Source organism: Amia ocellicauda, chromosome 11 (assembly GCF_036373705.1).
Source record: "Amia ocellicauda isolate fAmiCal2 chromosome 11, fAmiCal2.hap1, whole genome shotgun sequence".
Taxonomy (NCBI): domain Eukaryota; kingdom Metazoa; phylum Chordata; class Actinopteri; order Amiiformes; family Amiidae; genus Amia; species Amia ocellicauda.
The window spans coordinates 17,060,293-17,081,267 of NC_089860.1; the positions used below are offsets into that span (position 1 = coordinate 17,060,293).

The 20,975-nt window shown below is 40.7% G+C and overlaps 1 protein-coding gene across 1 annotated transcript in view; it reads left to right on the top strand.

Moving 5' to 3' along the window:
• Positions 1 to 20,975, top strand: part of diaph1 (diaphanous related formin 1) — a 116,241-nt gene that overhangs the window by 65,125 nt on the left and 30,141 nt on the right. Inside the window, exons 18-20 of the mRNA XM_066716274.1 lie at positions 13,762 to 13,905; positions 20,568 to 20,663; positions 20,852 to 20,946. Of these exons, the coding sequence (XP_066572371.1) occupies positions 13,762 to 13,905; positions 20,568 to 20,663; positions 20,852 to 20,946 (335 nt within the window). The remainder of the gene's footprint in view (positions 1 to 13,761; positions 13,906 to 20,567; positions 20,664 to 20,851; positions 20,947 to 20,975) is intronic.

Sequence of the window (20,975 nt, forward strand, 5' to 3'; positions counted from 1 at the left end):
GCTCTCCCTCCAGCATGCTGATCGCGCTGGCTGGATAAATCCTGCCTTCATCCCCCTGGGCTCGGCGCGGGGCCATCGGAGAAACGAACGCAGTCAGCCCTCGCCGAGATTAGCGGCATGACTCGTTACTATCTGATTTTTAATTAAGCCGGTGATGTGGTTCGCCGTGGGCCAGGGGCTGTGTCCCAGATTAAACTTGGCAGGGAAAAGACCAGGAAAGGAGAATGAGAGTTGACAGGAACTTTGGAGGTAGCGCAATCACCATATATGCATGTATGCATGTGTGTTTAGACGCGTTTATATATTTATATGAATCGTATGAATGTTTTCCTGCCCCCCTCAATCGATACACTTGATTTCCTTGCCTTGAATTAAATCAGGCTGCGCTTTTTCTCCACAAAGGGAAATTAATGCAGCCCTCGTAGTCAGATGTAACCCCAGGTCACTCTGATCCAGAGATAATGTTACTCGGACTCGTTCAGATTTAGGCACCAGATGCCATCTGCACCAGTGGCTCCCATCTCACCCAATCATATTTAGAAAGCCTTAAATCACAGTGTTGGGAGCAATTTCTACAGGGGTTAAAAGTTTTATAAGAATGACAGTTCCGGCTAATGTTTCTTTGTGCTGAACCTCAACTGACATGTGCAGTAAAGCATGGTGGCTAAAAGCTGCATTGTGTGTGTGCAATTTCACTTCCAGGGTAGTGTTTTAGCTCCTACCAGTTTCTGCAGTAAAGTGAAATGATACAATTCGGAGACTGCTGGACTGGAATAAATGGCATCGCCTATTAGTACTGCTCAGCTTCCTTTAGTAGCAACTGTTTATAAACAGCCTCGCCATAAGGTACTGATTTAGCAATCGAGGGTAAAATGGGCATTTTTTCGGCACTCTAAATGGAGAACGGAGGAAGTTTATGTTGGGGAAATTGAGTTCTTTCATATCTGTGTTAGTTTCTCAGAGATATGTGAAGCGTGAGGGTTGCATATTACAGATTGTGTTGCTAATCTAACTTTTTGGTTTCTTCACATGCAGTCTGTATGGGTCTCCATGACTGCCGGAGAATGATGTCACCCTTAACGTGATTTGTTGAACAGCCCGGGGAAAAGGGATTTTGGGAATGGTTTAAATATGTGGGCGAGGGAGGCCTGGCGCTGTCCTCTCGTTCGTTAGAATAAGTGGAAACCTTTCCTCTCCTCTCCACCTGTGCCCAAACGCCGGTGACTGACAGCAGCCCCGCCTCCGTATAATAGCGCAACATGTGTCCAGGCAGTGCGTTTGATTACAGCGGGCTCGGGAAAAGCAAGGGGACAGATGTTCAGGAGGGGTTGGAATTACAACAAGTCTCCACGAGCGGAGGATAAATCCGAAACTTCTCAAGGAAAAGCCTCAGGGAAAGCTGTATTAATACTTATGCACAGTACGGACTGTAATTAACTGAGTACGCAGCTCTCGGGCTTAGTTTCAAAGGCAAAATCCCTCAGCCCGCCCTCTTTAAATTAAAACCGAAAAAAAAGCTGGCTGATTGAGTCTCTTAAAGTTGTAGTGCAAGCTTTGGCTCTGATAGTATACAGACAAGTTATTAACCCTCAGCAATGCTTTTAGAAATAGCTTTCTGAGTTAAGCTGTTGAGTTCCTCCTTAATACATGCATTAACCTTTAATCAACATATAATATCTGTATTTCTAAGGTAATAACAATCCAAATTTGAACCAAGATTAGTGTTTAACATGGACAACAAGAGACTAAACGGGGTTTTCGGCTGCTGGTTCGCCGTGAACTGCTAACCCTAGTTGAACAGTAATTAGATTAAAAATAATTACTGTGCCTTTCAATGAGGGCTATTGGAGTCAAGTTTTTTGGTGGCACTATTCGCGAGGAATGTCTGAAGTCCATGCATGGCTCTCGTGAAGGCAGAATCAATAGTTAAAGGCGAAGAAAGCAAGCAGTGTTCCTCTCCCACACTGAGACGGCACTTGTCTGCTACATGATATGTGCAAATGCTTTCCGGTCGACGAACATCTGATTTACATTTGTCTGCCTTTCTGATTCCCCCTTCAGAAGCAGCCTTTTCTGTTCAGGCCTTAATAGATTTGATAAATTATAAAAAATATTAAAAAAAATCTCAAATTCTAATGGCACTGAGCTGTTTTTTTCTTTTTTCTTTCTCTGTATTCAGACCTTCACTCTCCACTTAGATTACTGCTCTGCAGGCCTAATGAAGTCCTTTATTTTAAACCCTGTAAGGAAAGCACTAATGAATGCGCTCCGGCAGAGTGCTGCTGCCTATAAATGGTGAAATCAAGGAGAATACAATTTTATATTAAAATTACATTATTAAGAAGATGGAATTGAACTCTGATCGTCTGCCTTCAAGCGCAGTAATCAGGCTTTTCATCCTTAATGCCACGTCGTGTAGTTATGAAAGGCAGTCCGTCCGTCCCGTCCCCCCCAAGCCCTAGTTTTACCTTCCCAAAGTCCTGCCACTCTGCTTTAGGAAGGAACTATAGGTGCAAGTTGTCTGGAAGGACAGGCAATCACGTTTCACAGATTTATTTTTATATCTAACATTTCAAGGAAGCTGTGTTTAATTGGCATACCAAAATATAATTGCAAAATCAGTGTCATGGTCCTCATATTTTCTGCTATCGACTCATCTCGGTACGAAATGTAAAAGTAAGAGCTCACAAGTCTATATATATAGTAGGCCATTGTTTCTGGTACGCGTTGCTTGAACAGGTCGCATCCATATTGAACTGCTAACACAAGCTGTAGGTGGTTAACGAGAATTTCGGTGCTGCGTTATTATGGCGAAGATTACTGAAATAGTACAGCAAGAGCCCCACACGCTTTCACACTATCGCTCAAATGCTATTGCAACTGACGGAAGCACAACAAGCCTTGCGGTTTGTCCGTCTATGGGGCCATGAAACATGAATCCGCAGACAAATGCTTTCTACGTGCAACCTGACTCTCATTGTTCACCTATTTTTAGCTGCTTTGCTCCCAAGCCAGAATAATATAAAAGCCGACTTAATTTATATGTTGATAATACTTCCAACAATCAGACACTGATTTTCGGACACATCACTACATTTAAATTGATTCACGGACGGAGATGTGACTGAATTGTGAATGCTACAGGGGATTTAGTCTTTGTTGTACCCGCTTAATAATGTTGTAATGAAACGACCCATTTAGATTTGAAATCCAGCATTAATAACAGGCATGAGCTTAACATTATACATTACTATAATGCATAAAACATTAACCGTTAAATCTGTGGATTGATACTTTAAAGCTATTGTTTGTCTGCTTAACCTGGCAGGGACACTTGCTTCCAATGTGTAATTGTTACACACACACTGGCGCACACACACTGACAAAAGGGAAGTCCTTTTTCTAGTCCGATTGTGTGTGTGTGTGTGCTCGCAATATTCCAGTTGAGATTGTTTGTGTACCCTTTAGAATTATCTGTATTCCTACATTAATTTGACCTAAAATGTGATCTGATCGTCTATTCTAAGTCCTAATAATAGATACAGAGAATCTGATCACACTCACAAAATCATGACTGAACACATTGATTCAACTCTCACTGTCTTTATTGGATAAAGTATGTGACTCACCAGGTGAGTCCGATGTTCCTCTCAATGAGATGCTCATGGGGCAGGAAAGGGTCATAAAACCATCGCTGAAGACTTTGCCCTCCATCGCTCCACGGTCAGGCAGATAGTGTACAAACGCAACTGTTACCCTTCCCAGGCGTGGTCATCCAACTAGAATCACTCCAAGAGCAATTGTGTGTTTTGTTTAATCAGATTCTATTATTAGGACTTGGATGAAGGTCAGATCACACTTTAGGTCAGATGAATACAGATAATTCTGAAGGGTTCACAAACTCTCTCACAGGTATTGAGAAACCTACGTGCCATCTGTGCCGTTCAGTCCTACCCGACCAGCCTTTTGCTATTCAGTTCTTATTTTTAATTACTAAGATTTCAAATTCATTTGTATGTCTGGTGGTTAAAAACACATTAGCATCAAAGCTCAGATCGGTGAAGAAAAAACAAACGTATGACTACATCAGAATAAGCATTTCTATAAATTCCACTTCACTTGCTCCCAGCTCTTTTGAGAATCGTGCCCTTTGTGAAATTAACTTCAAAGGAGATGCTCATTGTGTTGTAAGATCACTGCAGTGCACAGTGTTTTCTTTTTGTACATTTTGTTTTTAATGTTAATGTTAATCCCTCGCAAAATGTATAAGAAACCCTTTGTGTTCATGACAAGGTTTATCTGTAACAGATAGTGGATGAAAGGCATTAGTCTTCTCTTAGTAGACTGCGCCAGCCAGCCGGGGGAAGCTTTTCGGGGGACGGCCTGCTAAAATTGTAATTTTTTGAACATTACCAATTCTGAGACTGTAATCACTTTTAATACCCTCCACACACACCCTCCCTCAGCAGCCCCCCGCTCGATCGTACCCCATGTGCACTCCCGAGGAATTGAGTGAAGTGCCTCTGTGCCATTAGTGTAATTAATCGGAGAAGGGGAGTCAGTTGGACAGCTGTGCTCTGGATTAGAGTAATTCTCTGCCAGGGAGGTAGATTTGGCTGCCTTTGATCTCCCTCTGAACTCCGGGTCCTCCTCGCCGCTTCTCTCGCGCCGAGATGCATTCTCTTTGATTTCCTGCGCTGCGCTTGTTTACTCGCGCTCGCGCCGCTCAGGTTGAACCGTCTGTCTGCGGGGGGGGTGCCGGAGTCAAGGCTGTGCAAAATCTCTGCTTTCTCTTCTCTTGTTATTGTACGAGAAAGCCGTCGTGGAGCTGCGGAACCTGTTTGGTTCTGTAATGGCATTTCTTTCGGTCTCGGGGGGTATTTGATTAGGGTGGCCCAGAGAACTGCACGGTGCTGGTCTGTTTCGTCGCTGCACTGAAGGGTTTACAGATTGCCCTCAGGCAGGTCAAAACGCAATTATTCTGTGTCTTTTGGCATCATGAAGGCAAGAGAAGCTATTGTGTTGCAAGTTTGTGCTTTCTTTTTCCTTTTTTCCCCCCTTCTTTGTTGGTTTGAGGTGGGAGAACATCCGGTTAATGACCCCAAACATAGGACTGGCTATATTGGTTGTTGACCCCTGTTCTGTGCTAGCCGATGTCAATTATACACAGGAGTTATCTGGATTCGTTTATAATAAGAATAGCTGCTTATTCCGTGGTTGAAAAGGACTTTTCAGAATTGGACTGGATCTTGTTATTATTATTTCTAGCTGCACTCTTTTATTTGATGTACTATTGTACTGTATGCCATTTGTTAGATAAGGCATTGCATTTCTCAGCAGAGGGACTTTAAAGCCCAAGCCCTGACTATTTTATTTTATTTTTATGAGTTTTGAAGTCCCCTGCTATGTGTTCTTGACATTTTCAAACACAATCTTGCGTTTGCTTCCTTTCCCCAAACAGGGCCTTTGGGCTCCCCCCGCCCTGCTCTTGGCTAGTTGATAATTGAACATAAAGGCTTATATTTAGTCAGCTACAACTAATCACTGGCTATCAGGCTTGTCGTAAGTGCATTCTACTGTTTCACTTATTGAAGCACGGCTGAGTTTGTAAGAATAAAGGGATTAACATTCAGATAGGACAGCCAGCGCACAGCTCTCCTGCATGTAGCTGGCATCACAGAGCACAGACAGCTGCTGATGGCTTACGTTTCCTCAGGAGCTTGTGTGTTCAGACTTCTCATCCCAGCTACGCTGTGTAGCTCTTAAGGAGCTGCCACGCTGAAATCGCAGTGGAGTAAATGCTCAAAATTGTTCATATCAATATTTGATCATCACATAAACCTGCACTAAACTATATTGTTGTACATGGTTTGCTTTTTTTGCCGTTCAGGTGTCGAGTTGCAGCAAACTCTCTGAACTAAAGTGTTTCCTTCGCCTTTTTTTTTTTTTTTTTTTTTTTTTTTTTTTTTTTTTTTAAGAATAACTTTAGCTTCCCTGCCCACATTGGTACCTAATGTAGCAGAACAGACTGCCCATGAGAAATTAATGTGCTGCGCTTAAATCTGCAGTGTGGTGTGAAAAGACACTGTTTTTTAAATGTGCTTTGGCTAATTCTGCTTGCCAGCGTCGAGGCGCAGGGTCTGTAATTGCAGCCTGCTGGCACTTCTGCTCAGTTACAGTCCAGCTCCCCTCCTGCTTCTTGCTGATTCACATCCTGTTTGTTTGAATTGGAGATGACTGGTAAATTATGATGAAACTACTGCCCCTGTCATTGCTTGAAGGACCAATCTTGAGCAAGAGCCTTTCTGAACCAGATTTCGCAGTAACAACTCCTGACAGGCAGAAGAAAGACCTTGGGGAGGTTGAGTTTGTGTTTGTGTGCGATATCATTTCAAGAATCTTAAGTATCTGTCGTCTACTTTTCGGTACTTCGGTTTGTGACATGATATTCAGTACCACAGCAGGTAACACTGAATTTGAAAGAAGGTGGGATGTAATACGTAAATGCAGACATCTTTCAGAAGAAGTGAAGAAAGTATAGGAAGTAGTGGTATTGCATTGTAGTCAGCCACAACTATTCCCTATTCCGTTTTTCACTCTTGACCAGTTTTGACTTATTTCTATATATTTACACGTAATCTGAAAGCCGAATATTGGATATGAATAGTTTCTCACAGTGACATTGCATGAGGCCCAAATAAATTCCTCAAATGCACATATTTCCATCCACATGAAGAGCTGGGATTCAGTGTCAGTCTGTAGAAAATAAACCTGTCTTTGCCTCCAACATAATTTGAACTTCGGTGCAATCTGAATGCCTGAAGTGAATTATTCCAACTATCAAATGCCGTTCTGTTTTGAATTCAAATGTGTCACAAAGTGGTCATTTATGTAAGCATAAGTATATCTTTTTAAACCTATGTCAGTTCACTTTTCAACCGCCAGAGGAGCGCAGTTGAGTCGTGAAAGGGATTATTGTCCATCTGGATAATACGGGAGCTTGTAGTGCAGGTGGAAAAGCTGCAGTTCCCTCTTTCTGACACCAGACGTGTGCAGTTGAGCTTGGGGAAGAGAAATGTGACCTAAAGCTATCGGAGCCTCATTTGGAACATGACTGACCTATATCCTTTGTAGACTACACAAAGGCTTTGTATGGTCCTGAATACAACATGCTTTAAAGAAGCAGTTAATATGAAAAGAAATACCCTCTCATTTAGATCTCATTGTGTAGCTTGACTTGGGGAAAGTTCAAAGCCGAGGCATTTATAGTCTCTCTCTCTTTGATCATCGCAATCAGTCTATTTTGCAGGAAGTGATTTGTCTTGTACAAGCCAGCGCACAGCAGAGTTTTTAAACTGTCGTGCTCCGTTTCTAAATAAGCCTGTGTTGGTTATAAATCAAAATCACCCACATTGAGGTATTGATGCATTGTTTACGGCACGAAAACAAATGGAAAAGGAAACGCTAATAATGTTTTCGTGCCGTCCTGGTGGGTACAGTTGAGGGTATTACTGACTGCAGTATGTACTATTGTGTGCTGCTTGCAGACAGGGCTGATGGGGCAGTAGCATCAATAGGGCTCAGGTGTTAATTAGCAGCACAGTTTATGTTGGGAATACGGTGCCCTGTGGAGGATTAACTTGATTTGTATTGATCTTTTAATGGGGCTCAGAAGAAATTCTCTGTTCTGATGCTAGGGGAAGAAGCACCGCCTTGCATTGCGCTGTGATTGGGATTTGTAATTATGATCTCGATGATGACTTTTAGTTTTGTTTTTTTAACCGCCATTGATTGCTTAATGGACACTCGGACGTACAATTTATCAACCCCTTCCCCTTGGCGATTGTTTGACAAGCCTACAAATCATCCCTCTAGTAATAAGTTTGCCCAGCACTGCAGCTCAGGGTTAGTTACTGCTGGGGCTGTGCTGGTGTTTTACCAGCTCTCATTCCTCTGGCCAGGTCTGCCTTTGTTGTAGCAGTATCTCCGGGGGGAAAAGACAAAGCAATTTAACACAAATACAGCCAGCCCTGGCCTTCTCCACTGTGGTCAGAGAGAAAGAAGATTGATACCTTGCCTGGGAAACTAATGAAATGACCGAAGTCAAGGATAGGGGTGTGTTTCTGGAAGGGCGATGGCTTGATTAAAACTAGCAATGATGCAATCTCGGGGTGTTTGTTTAGTGAAATGTGAGGGCTGCCATGAGATCATATTGCAGTGGGTGATTTTAATTAGTGGCAGTGCTCTGTCTTATTAAGGCTGAAGGAAGGCACTTTAATTTATTGTAATACTGCAAAACGTACGTGTGTTAATCACACACACACACACACACACAAATCTGGAATTACTTTAAAAATTAATTTTCAATCTCCTTCTCTGGGTTTTGTCATGGATTTCAGTATGTTCTGATTACTACATTTCTTTTTCACTTTCTCTGTCCTCTAGACTAGATTAATACCAGACTGGTCAAGCCAATATCTCGGCAAAAGAGCTTTTTAAATGACTTCCCAGTGAGGAATGATAGCAATACTGTTGTTTGCTTCAACGCAGCTAGTTATGAAAGACCTTTACAATGTGAATGTGATTAAAGCAGTTAAGGTACATGGTGATTTATGATGTAAACTATACCTTCACTGTGTAATTTGTCACAATATTAGTGTCGGAGAATGGTTAAGTGTGAAGAATTGTTTTGGGGGGGGGTGAGAGCTGAAATATAACTGGTATTTAGCGTCACAATTATGGAATCTCCGGTCTGCAATTTCAATCTCTGCCCTGAGAGGTGTGCAGTCGAGGTTGATATTCAATCTAAATGGAAAAATCACCCAAAAATATGCATTCCCTCTCAGCTGACCATTTTGCATTGCGATAAAACAATAGGGGGGGGGGAGAAATGGAAATCAGGTAATTTACATTCACAATGGACAACAATAGCGCTTTGTTTAAAGTTTCATTACACAGTTTATGACGAAGAAAAGAATGAAAACGGACCCATGAGGGTAATATTGGCATGCTGGGTATTTACTTTACCTCATTATTTTTGTTGATAATAAAACTAGCCAAAGGCCCAGTGGTCCATACCTCACTAATGCATGATGATATCCAAATCCAATCCGCAGAAACCTAAGGTCACATTTTTATTACAACCACATCTTTGCAGAATCCAAGATATTGTGGGTTATATATTAAAACAGACATGTTAGTTGCCTGAACAGCAATAACACATCAGAACTACACTGCAAATGCATTATTGACTTTGAAAATCTAATAATGTTTAAAGGACAAGAGTTTCATTTAAAAGGACTCTGGTTTTATGAGAGAATGCATCTTCATAAATAACTTTCCTATGCATGACTTGCAGAAATGACCTTTTAAAAACAGGGCAGATTATTCTTCTGCTCTCCCTGGCAAATAATGAGGTTACAGTGTGTGCTGGAGGAGAAAACGCACTCTGTCCACAAGAGGTGTGCTGTTGAGCTGTCTGTGAACATTGTACACATCCTGCTGGCTCACTGCTGCTGCTTTTGCCTCTGGAATATATTGTGTGTGGTATATTCACTCTATAAAATTAATCTTTTATTGTAAAAAGGTTTACTTCCTGAACAGATCTTTACGTTTTGAGTTTCGGTAAATGTAATGAGAGAGTTGAACCATTTAGATTCAGAACAAATACTGTAGGATTGACTTTTTATTCTATTTTCTCAGTTTTTTGAGGGGATTTTACACACTGAAATACTGTTGTATTCATCCCAGTCCTATTGGTCTTCTTACAATAAGCTTCAGAACCGTACCTTGCGTTTAAATGCAGTGTACAGGAAACCCAGATACTGCCCGTCTTTTACAAACGATGTTAAATGACTGGCATTGAATGCCACGGAGATGTAATTCTTTGAATAGTCATAGCATCTTTTCTAGAATGTATTTTCATTGTCCATCAGTTTAAGAAATAAATAGTATAGGTATCAGATTTGGCACCAACATGATCCCATTTATCATCCTGAAACAGTATATATAAAACCATTATGACGCCGACAACATGATTAAAGGTTGTTTTCCATTATAAACGGGTATCTTGCCACTGTCTTGCCTTCATGTGCCTTTTTAAATTCGGACAAGATTAATTTCTCACGCTGTGCTTCACCTCAGATCTTAAGTACTCTGAAATTGATTTTGCCGTTTCCTTACTCTTGCTGCTTGGCTGGATTGAAACAGTTAAAAATTGCATGGAATTCAAGTTCGCACTCAAGAAGTTAGTCACCAGAAGCAGACAATCTGGAGGCCTCGAATTTCTGAAACGAGGGGGGAAAAGGAAGCTTTGAGCACGGCACAATACGGCCAATTTAAACCACTGTGAAGAAACAACAAGCTTCAAATGGATAACATCTTCACAACTGACTACGTATTCAGGCACTCGGGCTGCAGTGGAGTGCAGGCTGTGCGAGCACGGCTGGCGAAGCTCGTTTACGAGCCGGCCGTTAAATAAACAAATTCCACAGCGAACTTCAGAAAGGGGAGAAATGGAAATATTTGGTAAAAAAAAAAAAAAAAGCAGTCAGGAGTGCTGCCAGTAAAGCTCTCAGGCGCCCCAGTGCTTTTCTCTGTCTGTCTTTGAATAATCTTGGCCAAGTTGAATACGTTTAAATAAATGGATGTTGTAAAGCTCAGAGGGAGGGAGGGGCCAGGCTACAATTATAAACCGTTTACTGCCACAACACGGAAAACATTCCAAGGACATTAATTACAGCAGTTTTCTGCTTTATTAAAGCAGAAAGGCAACACGGCAGGGCTGCTTTACAAAACTTGTGCTCCTGTGTTTACTTTTTAACTTAATTTTGGCTTTAAAATGTGCTTGAGTATAAGAGTCCCTTATACAGCAGCCCTGAGAATAGACAACGTGAAGGTAACTCTTCTAATGCAGTGGGAGGTCTAATCTAATGAGACACAGCAAACAACGCTTGAATAAAGTGTTGTTGTTTATGAGCATGTTCCATTCTCTGTATTCGCTCCAAATCCACTCTCTTATGAAAGAGTCGCAAGAGGGAGCAGTGCAGAGTCATTGTTTCTTTTGTTTTCCTTCAAGGTTGATTCACTGCACTGCAGAGGAGGGGTAGTTCGTTCACATTTTGGATGAATGAATTATTGTTTTGTGAAGGTCTGTATCTTCAGTAAGACCTTGGACATCTCGTCCCCATGCTTGTGCACTTTGTTGCAAAAATAAAATATGATTTTTAAATGTACATCTTCACTGGGCTCAGCTGTCAGAGCTTGAATACAAACTTGAAAAGGTTTTATTTTAAAAGATCCAAAGAGCTGGCACGGTCTGTAGTAGTAGTAATGTTATTTATGTGTATTTGTTTTTCAGTGGAGGCATTCGCTGTGAAGGGGTGTAGTGGGAGGTGATATAATTCACTGTTCTTTACATTTTTATAAATATATATATTGATATTTTTGTTTTGTTTGTTCATTTGTTTTGTGTTTTGGAAACCAGATTTGATGTTAAAGAGCATTGAGATTAATAAAGCAAGCTGAGAAACAATGCCATTTGAAATTTGCTGTTCTGTCACTAGAGGGCAATGTTCATCCACAAATCGCATTTAAAAATACTTTATTTTTCCCTTCCATTATGCATTTATAATACCTAAAGCCCATACATACAATTCCATACAGACTTGTGTATGTACACTCGCCTAAAGGATTATTAGGAACACCTGTTCAATTTCTCATTAATGCAATTATCTAACCAACCAATCACATGGCAGTTGCTTCAATGCATTTAGGGGTGTGGTCCTGGTCAAGACAATCTCCTGAACTCCAAACTGAATGTCTGAATGGGAAAGAAAGGTGATTTAAGCAATTTTGAGCGTGGCATGGTTGTTGGTGCCGGACGGGCCGGTCTGAGTATTTCACAATCTGCTCAGTTACTGGGATTTTCACGCACAACCATTTCTAGGGTTTACAAAGAATGGTGTGAAAAGGGAAAAACATCCAGTATGCGGCAGTCCTGTGGGCAAAAATGCCTTGTTGATGCTAGAGGTCAGAGGAGAATGGGCCGACTGATTCAAGCTGATAGAAGAGCAACTTTGACTGAAATAACCACTCGTTACAACCGAGGTATGCAGCAATGCATTTTTGAAGCCACAACACGTACAACCTTGAGGCGGATGGGCTACAACAGCAGAAGACCCCACCGGGTACCACTCATCTCCACTACAAATAGGAAAAAGAGGCTACAATTTGCACAAGCTCACCAAAATTGGACAGTTGAAGACTGGAAAAATGTTGCCTTGTCTGATGAGTCTCGATTTCTGTTGAGACATTCAGATGGTAGAGTCAGAATTTGGCGTAAACAGAATGAGAACATGGATCCATCATGCCTTGTTACCACTGTGCAGGCTGGTGGTGGTGGTGTAATGGTGTGGGGGATGTTTTCTTGGCACACTTTAGGCCCCTTAGTGCCAATTGGGCATCGTTTAAATGCCACGGCCTACCTGAGCATTGTTTCTGACCATGTCCATCCCTTGATGACCACCATGTACCCATCCTCTGATGGCTACTTCCAGCAGGATAATGCACCATGTCACAAAGGTCGAATCATTTCAAATTGGTTTCTTGAACATGACAATGAGTTCACTGTACTAAACTGGCCCCCACAGTCACCAGATCTCAACCCAATAGAGCATCTTTGGGATGTGGTGGAACGGGAGCTTCGTGCCCTGGATGTGCATCCCACAAATCTCCATCAACTGCAAGATGCTATTCTATCAATATGGGCCAACATTTCTAAAGAATGCTTTCAGCACCTTGTTGAATCAATGCCACGTAGAATTAAGGCAGTTCTGAAGGTGAAAGGGGGTCAAACACAGTATTAGTATGATGTTCCTAATAATCCTTTAGCTGAGTGTATATGTAGCATATGTGTTTTTGGCATCTGCCCCTGTGTTTGGGGATTTTGTTTTCAAGGTTACAGTAAGAGCTGGTATCTCTAATGTACTGTATGCATTGACTTTCCCAGACCTTGTCAAAGCTCCTGATACAAGGTATTCAGTTAATCAGTTTTTAAGTGCTGTCTCAGCGGCCAGCTCTCTGTGCATGTGCCCTCACAGCGTCTGGGCATCCGGCTTCATATAGGGGACGTGAGGGCATTAGTTCAATTACAATTAAAAAAAAAAAAAAAAAGTTCCAGATAGTAATGTATAAAAATATACAATTACAGCTCTGGACAAATTAAGAGACCGCTGATTTTTTTCTGAAATCAGCATCTCTACATGTATGGCAGCCATTCCATTCCATTCATATGTGTATTTGGAATTTGGGAGAAATGTTGTCAGTAGTTTATAGAATAAAACAAAAATGTTCATTTTACCCAAACACATACCTATAAATAGTAAAAACAGAGAAACTAATCATTGGTGGTCTCTTAATTTGTTCCAGTGCTGTATATGTTTAAATTTACCAATATTATTGTGATCGTGTTATTTTTCTCTTTAATATAAATAATACTCATATCTACAGTACTTATAATTATTGTAATGCTTTGTTAGTACCTGTATTACTACTCGGATACTGCATTTTAAAACTGCTGCCATATTTGAATGCTTTAAAACATATTATGAATAGTATTTTCTTGTGGATATATACATAAAAATATATAAATGTAGAATATACTATTGGAATGTAATGGGCATTGCAGTGACACTAAACAGACACCAGGGGAGCGCAAGTGAGCAGCCCTGAAACCCCTCCCCTGTCCCCTCCCCTCCCCAGCTCCCCTCCCATTTCCTTCCTCCGCCGCCGCCCCCCAGCCCCCCGGCCCCCCGGTCCCCCGGTCCCCTCCCCCGCTCCCTTCCTTCCGTTCCCACCCCACCATCTGCTGCAACATCGGACATTTTCTGACTCACAGCTGCCTGTGTCTGGGATCCATTTTATACATCACTGTTCAGCATTCTAATGGGACGGAGTTGTTAGGAGCCGGGATGAAGGGCTTCATTGAGCTACTGCTTTTGTGCAGCGCTACATGGCAACGGGAACACAGGGCCTCGGCAAACAGAGCACACAAAGGCACTACACAGCCCCGAATGCTATTGTTTCTCTGTTTTTATAAGGATACATGTTACACTTTAATCATGCAGATGAAGAAAACTGCATTCATTCACAATGTGTATCTTTAAAGCACACACAATATAACACTCCAATTATCTGTTTATAATACTTTGTAATCAGTTTATTTTTTAAGGAAACCAAGATTGCCAAACAGAAATGAAAAACACATTTGTATTTTTAGGCAAACTTGTAGAATTGAAGCATAAGGTGTGTGTGTGTGTGTGTGTGTGTGTGTGTGTCCATTCCATTGTGTTATGATTCACCATTAACTCTGTAAATACCAGTTAATACAGACTTTCTTATTAAACTAGACTGACTGGTCATAATACACACACAAACACTCACACACACAAATAATACAATAGATAATTTAATAAAATAATACACAGTAAACCTTTCTGATGAATGATCATTTCCTATAATTTCCTGTTATTGGACATTGTTCTTCTAGATCAGGAAGAAAACATGAAATGTAGTTTTAAAAAAGCACAAAACAAAACCACAAATCCAAAATAGCATTTAACCTTGCCAGTATGTACACTATATTTATGCAAGTGGAATGTGCATTTGGGGTGAGTTTGATGAATCATGCTGTAGAGTTAAAGGGAAACTATTTAAAGGGAGGGAGGGGAATTATCCTGCATTGCCAAAGAATAGCCACTAGAGGTGCGCCATTGAGCTAAATTTGGGTCTTTTGTAATAATACCAGGCTGCACAAACAATAGATTCTGTCATCTGTTAGCCTGTGTGTTAAAAATAGAACCAGCCTGATCCACATGAAGTGCTTTATTATGATTTTAATAATACAAAAATGTGAACAAATTCTTGGAAAAGGGAGTGTGGATGTGGGATTAGACGAGAAGGTTTTGTAGAGGCCTTTTTAAATTAAAAATGTTAACTCGGGCAGACACTCCCTCAAGCTGCATGACCTGTTTTCTGAAACTAAGACCTTTTAAGGAAAAATAAATGGAGAGAATGGGAGGAGAGCAGTACAGGGGGGTGAAGACTAACTAGGTGTGTGTGTGTGTGTTCTTGACAGTTTAGTTATGTTTGGGGCTTACCTTCAATGATAAATCATTATTCCAAAAAATAATCTCTGTGCTTGCCAAACGCTACCAGAAAATTATATAAAGAGCATTTTCTAATTATGATATGTACACAATGCACACGTTTAGACAGCTGTGAGCTGTGGCGTGGCTGCCCCTATTGTGCCGATTTTTTTTTTTTTTTAAGTAGCAGCAGGTGGGGAATAGGCCTGAACACAAAGGGGTCTTGGCCAGAATCCTGAGCACAACAAGAAAAGCTACAGGACGGCAAGGGTGTAACTGATGGCATTACGCTGAAGGGCAGAGGAGACCAAAGGGCTGAACGAAATCTCTGGCAATTGCAGAGGCAGCACAATGAGAAACCATATCTTTTGATGATAAACATTTATTTTGGCCTGATTCACAAGGTGGGTTTGTCCTCCAGACCCCCCCCGTGAGGTATAAATAATGCAGTGCCCTTTAAAATGCAGCACAATGTGACTTTTAAATGTTTCTAAACAAACTAAGTATCAATAGAAACACTCTCGACTATAGTAGCTTCTTAAAATCAGGATGCATATTATAGCTGATCTGGTTTTGACCATTCATTGATAGTTTTAATATTGAGGGGGAAAAGAGGGGAGGAGGGTTTAAAGAACAAAACAGCTATGCCTTTTCAGATGAGAGGAGAACAATGTTTAGTAAAGAATAAATCATCTCTGTTTATAATATAAAGGTAAAACCAAATTGTATGAAAAGTAGGCCTTGATAATGTAGGTGATATGGAAATGATATACAAAGGAGCACACGAGGTCTTGTACATTTGACATATTTTTGTCTTCCTTTATTCAAATCTGTACATTTATTGTGCAAACTTCAAATCGGATAATACTGTAAACTAAAGATAAGGGCATGATGAGAGGACGTTTTGAGAGAGAGCAGGCACTCTTGGTTTGTATTTAGCTTTGACAGATCATTTGACAAATGAATTGAGTATTATGACATCAAGTTGATTTTGTTTATTCGATACAAACTTCCTCTCCTGTTATCGAGCTTAATCATTTGTATTACCCCCAAACTTTCTCCCCAGAGTAGGTGTCAAGGTTTTATAGTCTTCAAATATGAAATTCGAAGTTGATTTGAACATCTTGACTTTATCTGTCACTCACTTTTAGTTGCCACTGAAACCCTATATCTGGAGGAAATGTCCCAGTGATATAATATGGCCGCAGTGTAAATAATGCAGTTTTATAATATTTTATTTTTTTCTGTCTATGAATTCCACAGACAGACAGTAGGGGAGTGCTCTTGAGCTATGAAAAATATTAAATTGAGCCATTCACGTCAGCGTTCAGCCATTTCGTGGTGTTTTTTTTAGATGCATTCCCCATTTTATGAACTGCATGTCTCTTTTTTCAATTATCATGCTGAAAAATGCTGAGCACATGGCGTCAGCAAACACGGGGAAGCACACTGACATGCTTAGGGCTTAAAGGGACAGGGTCTTTTATAGCAGCAGAAGAGCAATCTCCTGAAACGGATATAGTGCTTGCTGTAAATGTGATCTTTTCTCAATTTATGCCTTTTGTGTTTTCATTTAATGCCTTGTTTGTATTCCACATTATTCCATTATATTCAATCGAATCAAATCCACCAAACTCATAGTGTTATGTTTCTTTGGGTTTTGAGATGTATTCTGCAATGATAATATATTTACAAATGCCTTCATGGGATTATACATTTATATTATGTCTCTATACCAGATTTAACAAAGTAAACAACCAGCCAGAAGCTAAACTAATAATCCTGGGATGTGGAGCGTCCCCAGGGTTTGAAGGGTTAATGAGCGCATGTTGCAGACCTCTACTCCTTTGAGAACGTGATTGTCCCCCCAAGGGACAGGGGAAGGGGGTGGTCAGGGAGCTAAAAAGCTTTAGTCTTTATTGTTGTGTTACTTAATGCACAAGGGGTCCTGTTGTTATGCAATAACCATGTCGAGAGTCTGTCCCACAGTCGTGTGTAGAAGCTGGCATTGAGGGGCTCTACAATGGCTTCTGTAGACGTGTTTTTACTTGCTGTGTCATTTATTTTAGATGTGGCTATAATTCAGTTAACATACAGTATCAGCCCAATGGTTAAATAAAAAGTATAATCCTGATGATGTATTTATTGGTTGATTTATGTGTGTGGGATGCCTGAAGTGGGGTCCTGTTTAATACACTACACACACACACACACACAGTGGCCTCTTGTTGCTTCCTAGCTGCACACATCTTGTATACAGAAACTCAGGGTCAAGGATGGAGAGATTATTAAAAGACATCCGTCCGCTGGGTCATTAGCATTTCTCCCAGCGTCCGCGCTCGGCGCCTCTGCCCAGGGTTTGCCTGTGTGCGGAGGGGGAGGTCTGCTGGAGGTGTGGAGTCGCCCAGCTGCTCACTTGACCCCTTCACACAGGAGGGGCGACCTGTTGGCCATCTGGGAGTTGCACGCATGGGGTAGGGAAACAAAAGGCCGCTTGGTCACGGCCACGGCAGCGTGGAGAAATGTGGCGTGTGTCCCCCAGGCATCTGTAGCCTAAACTTGCCTGCGAGTGCCACAAGCATGGCCTGGCCTTTGTTTAGAAGCTGCTTGTGTCTTGGACTGTGCTGTTATGCACCCCCGGCTTCCAGAGTGTGTCCTGATGCTGATGTGTGTTATGGTGTAATGCTATCAAGGTTATATAATTCATACTGGAAAAGTAAAAGTTGACTTATTAGTTTAATTCATCTTTTTTTGGAAGAGTTACTTTTTTTCTTTTGGCCAATGTTCTGTCTCGCCCAGTACGGCTCAGATTAGGGACAGTGTACGGAGTCCAGAGACCCATGCCAGGACCTGGTCAACACTGACTTAACCTGTTGGCATAAAGCAGGGAACAGCTGTTCGCTGCACCATTTCAGCAGTGTGCCGTCTGCTCGGCTTTAGTCTGAATGCAGTTGCCCGTAAGATAGATAAATACCCAGTATGAATAGCAACTACTTGTGCCTGAAAGTCCAGATGGCCTCTCGTTATCAGAGCGAGAAGAGAGGAGTTTCATAAATCAAAGTTTCAAAGTGGGCTTTATCAAGAAGGCCATCCTTCTGTGTCAAAGAGCCTGTTGAGCCAGTTGACCTAAAACATAAAGCAGATCGGAATCATTTGTTTTTAATATAACTGTTGAAAATCTTAAACAATTCAACATAAAATGTGAAGCCTGTAGGGACCAAGGAAACTGAATGTAAAGTATAATAAATCCATATATATATATATATATATATATATATATATATATATATATATATATATATATATATATATATGTGTGTGTGTGTGTATGTATATATATATATATATATATATATATATATATATATATATATATTTTTTTTTTTTATTATTTTTAATTTAGCCATTTGTGAGCTCTTATTGCACTTTGTTCGTGTAGTTTAAATGAACTGTTGTTTAATAATGGTAATATTCTGTTATTTACTGTAATATGTCCCCACAGAGACTGAATTTACAAAGTATAGGCTATTGTTTATAGCAAGTAAAAGTTTTGGATTTTCCCACCACACACAAGGGCTATTTACTTGTTTAAAGACAGTAGCACATCTTTTGTGTGATTTGCTAAGGCTGGTAATTACAGGCATATCCTTATTTTAGGGATATGCAGGCTTGTAATTTAATATTCCATATTATACTGAGTCTGGTTAGAGGACCATTGTGTGCCATTGTGAACAGATGTCATCTTTTACACATCGACAGAACAGCAGTCATACAGTTTACAATCACTGCATTGTACTTAATTTTCTTTGCAAGTTAATTTTCTTTCTGCAAGGTGGTCACATGAATGTTTTTGTTATATGATCCCTTTCTAGCTGGTGCCAAACTGTCTCCCAGCTGTAAACAGCAGATATAATAATATCCTATGACTATCCAATCATGTTTTTAAGCGGTTGTTTTATGGGAAGTTAATGAGTAGTAATATGCCCCCCTACATTTAGCATTTGACTTTTTAACTGTTTTTCTCTCTCTTTGGGGATCAAGTCATATCATTTTAAAGTTGTATCTGGTGTTTAAAGCTCCCACAATATAGATCTAATAGAATTGCATTAACACAGATCTTTAATATGTACTTAACTGAAGAGGTTAATGGTAAAGATGTAGAGAAGCTTAAACAAACCTGTCATGTTTCCCAACAAAGCCCAGCCTCTGTTTTTGAAAGTAAATAGCAAAAGGGGGTTCATTACAAATGCCATAACTGCTTGAGAGTGCATGGTTTTAGCTGATTGTGCATGCCATGCTTTTGGAATCGCCCATTTGTAAACGAGTGGACTACATCAGTATAATACAATTATGGGATAAATGTGATTACTGCATGCATGATGTCATGGTCAGCCAATTGTCTTGGGCTATAATTCCAGGAGCACCCCTATCCCTGGAGATGCATATATGTGTGTGGCGGGGGGATGTGGAATCAGTCTTTGCGCTTACCTTGATTGTGACACACAGAGGGCGTAGACAGTGTGTTTCTGAGCCAAAGGAACCGGTGGGGCCTCGCCACCGTCCTCTGTAGACAAGCATGAAAATCTGTCTCTCGCATTCTCACTCACACTGGCACGTGATATAAATAATTTATATAATGTACACTTAACATGTTATTGTTATAATAACATTTAAAAATAGTATTTATATGATTGAATACACAGCTATAAAAACGATGTCCGTTTACTTCGTACAATGTTTACACAGTTGGAGGCTCCTCTGCAAGTCCCCACTGCTAGGTGGCAGAGATCAGACACTGCTACACACACACACACACACACACACACACACACACATTAGCCACAGTGTGTCTGTCAGCAGTGTGCACTTACTGTTTCAGGATCTTAAGATCCCCACTGACTCACACAGGGGCTCTTCCTGTTCATTCAAAGTGACTGCTCGGAAATGTCAACCTGAGGGGAAGCAGGACCAAAATAAATAACAATTCATGTGCAAAGCCTATGATGCACTTTATTGCATTTATACATGCGCAGGTGTACGACATAGGTCTGTGAAGCTCGTGTTACAGATTGGACTTTATTTTGTGGATTTATACAATTTAAACCCCATACTCAACTCCTTAATATGGTCAAATATATCAACTTAACTACATTCATATTGTGGTGGAATTGGGGTTCAAACCAAAGCATTCCCACATTCATACTTGTATTAGGGTTATATTTCAACTGGGAAAGGTGCAGTTGTGGAGAGGGCTGCTGGTTAAGGCTGGGGTTCGTTGCGATATTGGAACTTCTACGGTTTCAAAGACATGACTGTCAATAGGCACAGGATGTGTTCAGACCAATGAATTTCAAGCAAAAATCTCTTCTCTTTCTAAGCAACAATTCCTTATTCCAATATCGTCTGTCTTCTGTTTCCTAGTCAAGAAAGACCAGGACGGCGATGATGACAAGAAAGCAGCTCAGAAGAAGAAGAAAGAGTTGAAAGTGCTGGATTCTAAAACTTCCCAGAACCTCTGTAAGTCCAGATGCCTTTTCTTTGTCCATAGATTAGAAGCCAATTTACACTGATTATATAATATTTGTAACATCTGTTCCCTGTATCACAAATGTACATGTATACTATGTATCTATGTCCCCCTCAACAATATTCATGACAACTTCTTAGACACTAATAATAAAATGCTTTGTCTTGTCTCTTCCCAGCGATCTTTTTGGGCTCTTTCAGGCTGCCGTATGAAGAGATAAAGAAAGTCATTCTGGAAGTGAATGAGAAGGTTCTCAATGAATCCATGGTGCAGGTAAACCTATAGGCCTTAAAATGCCTCAT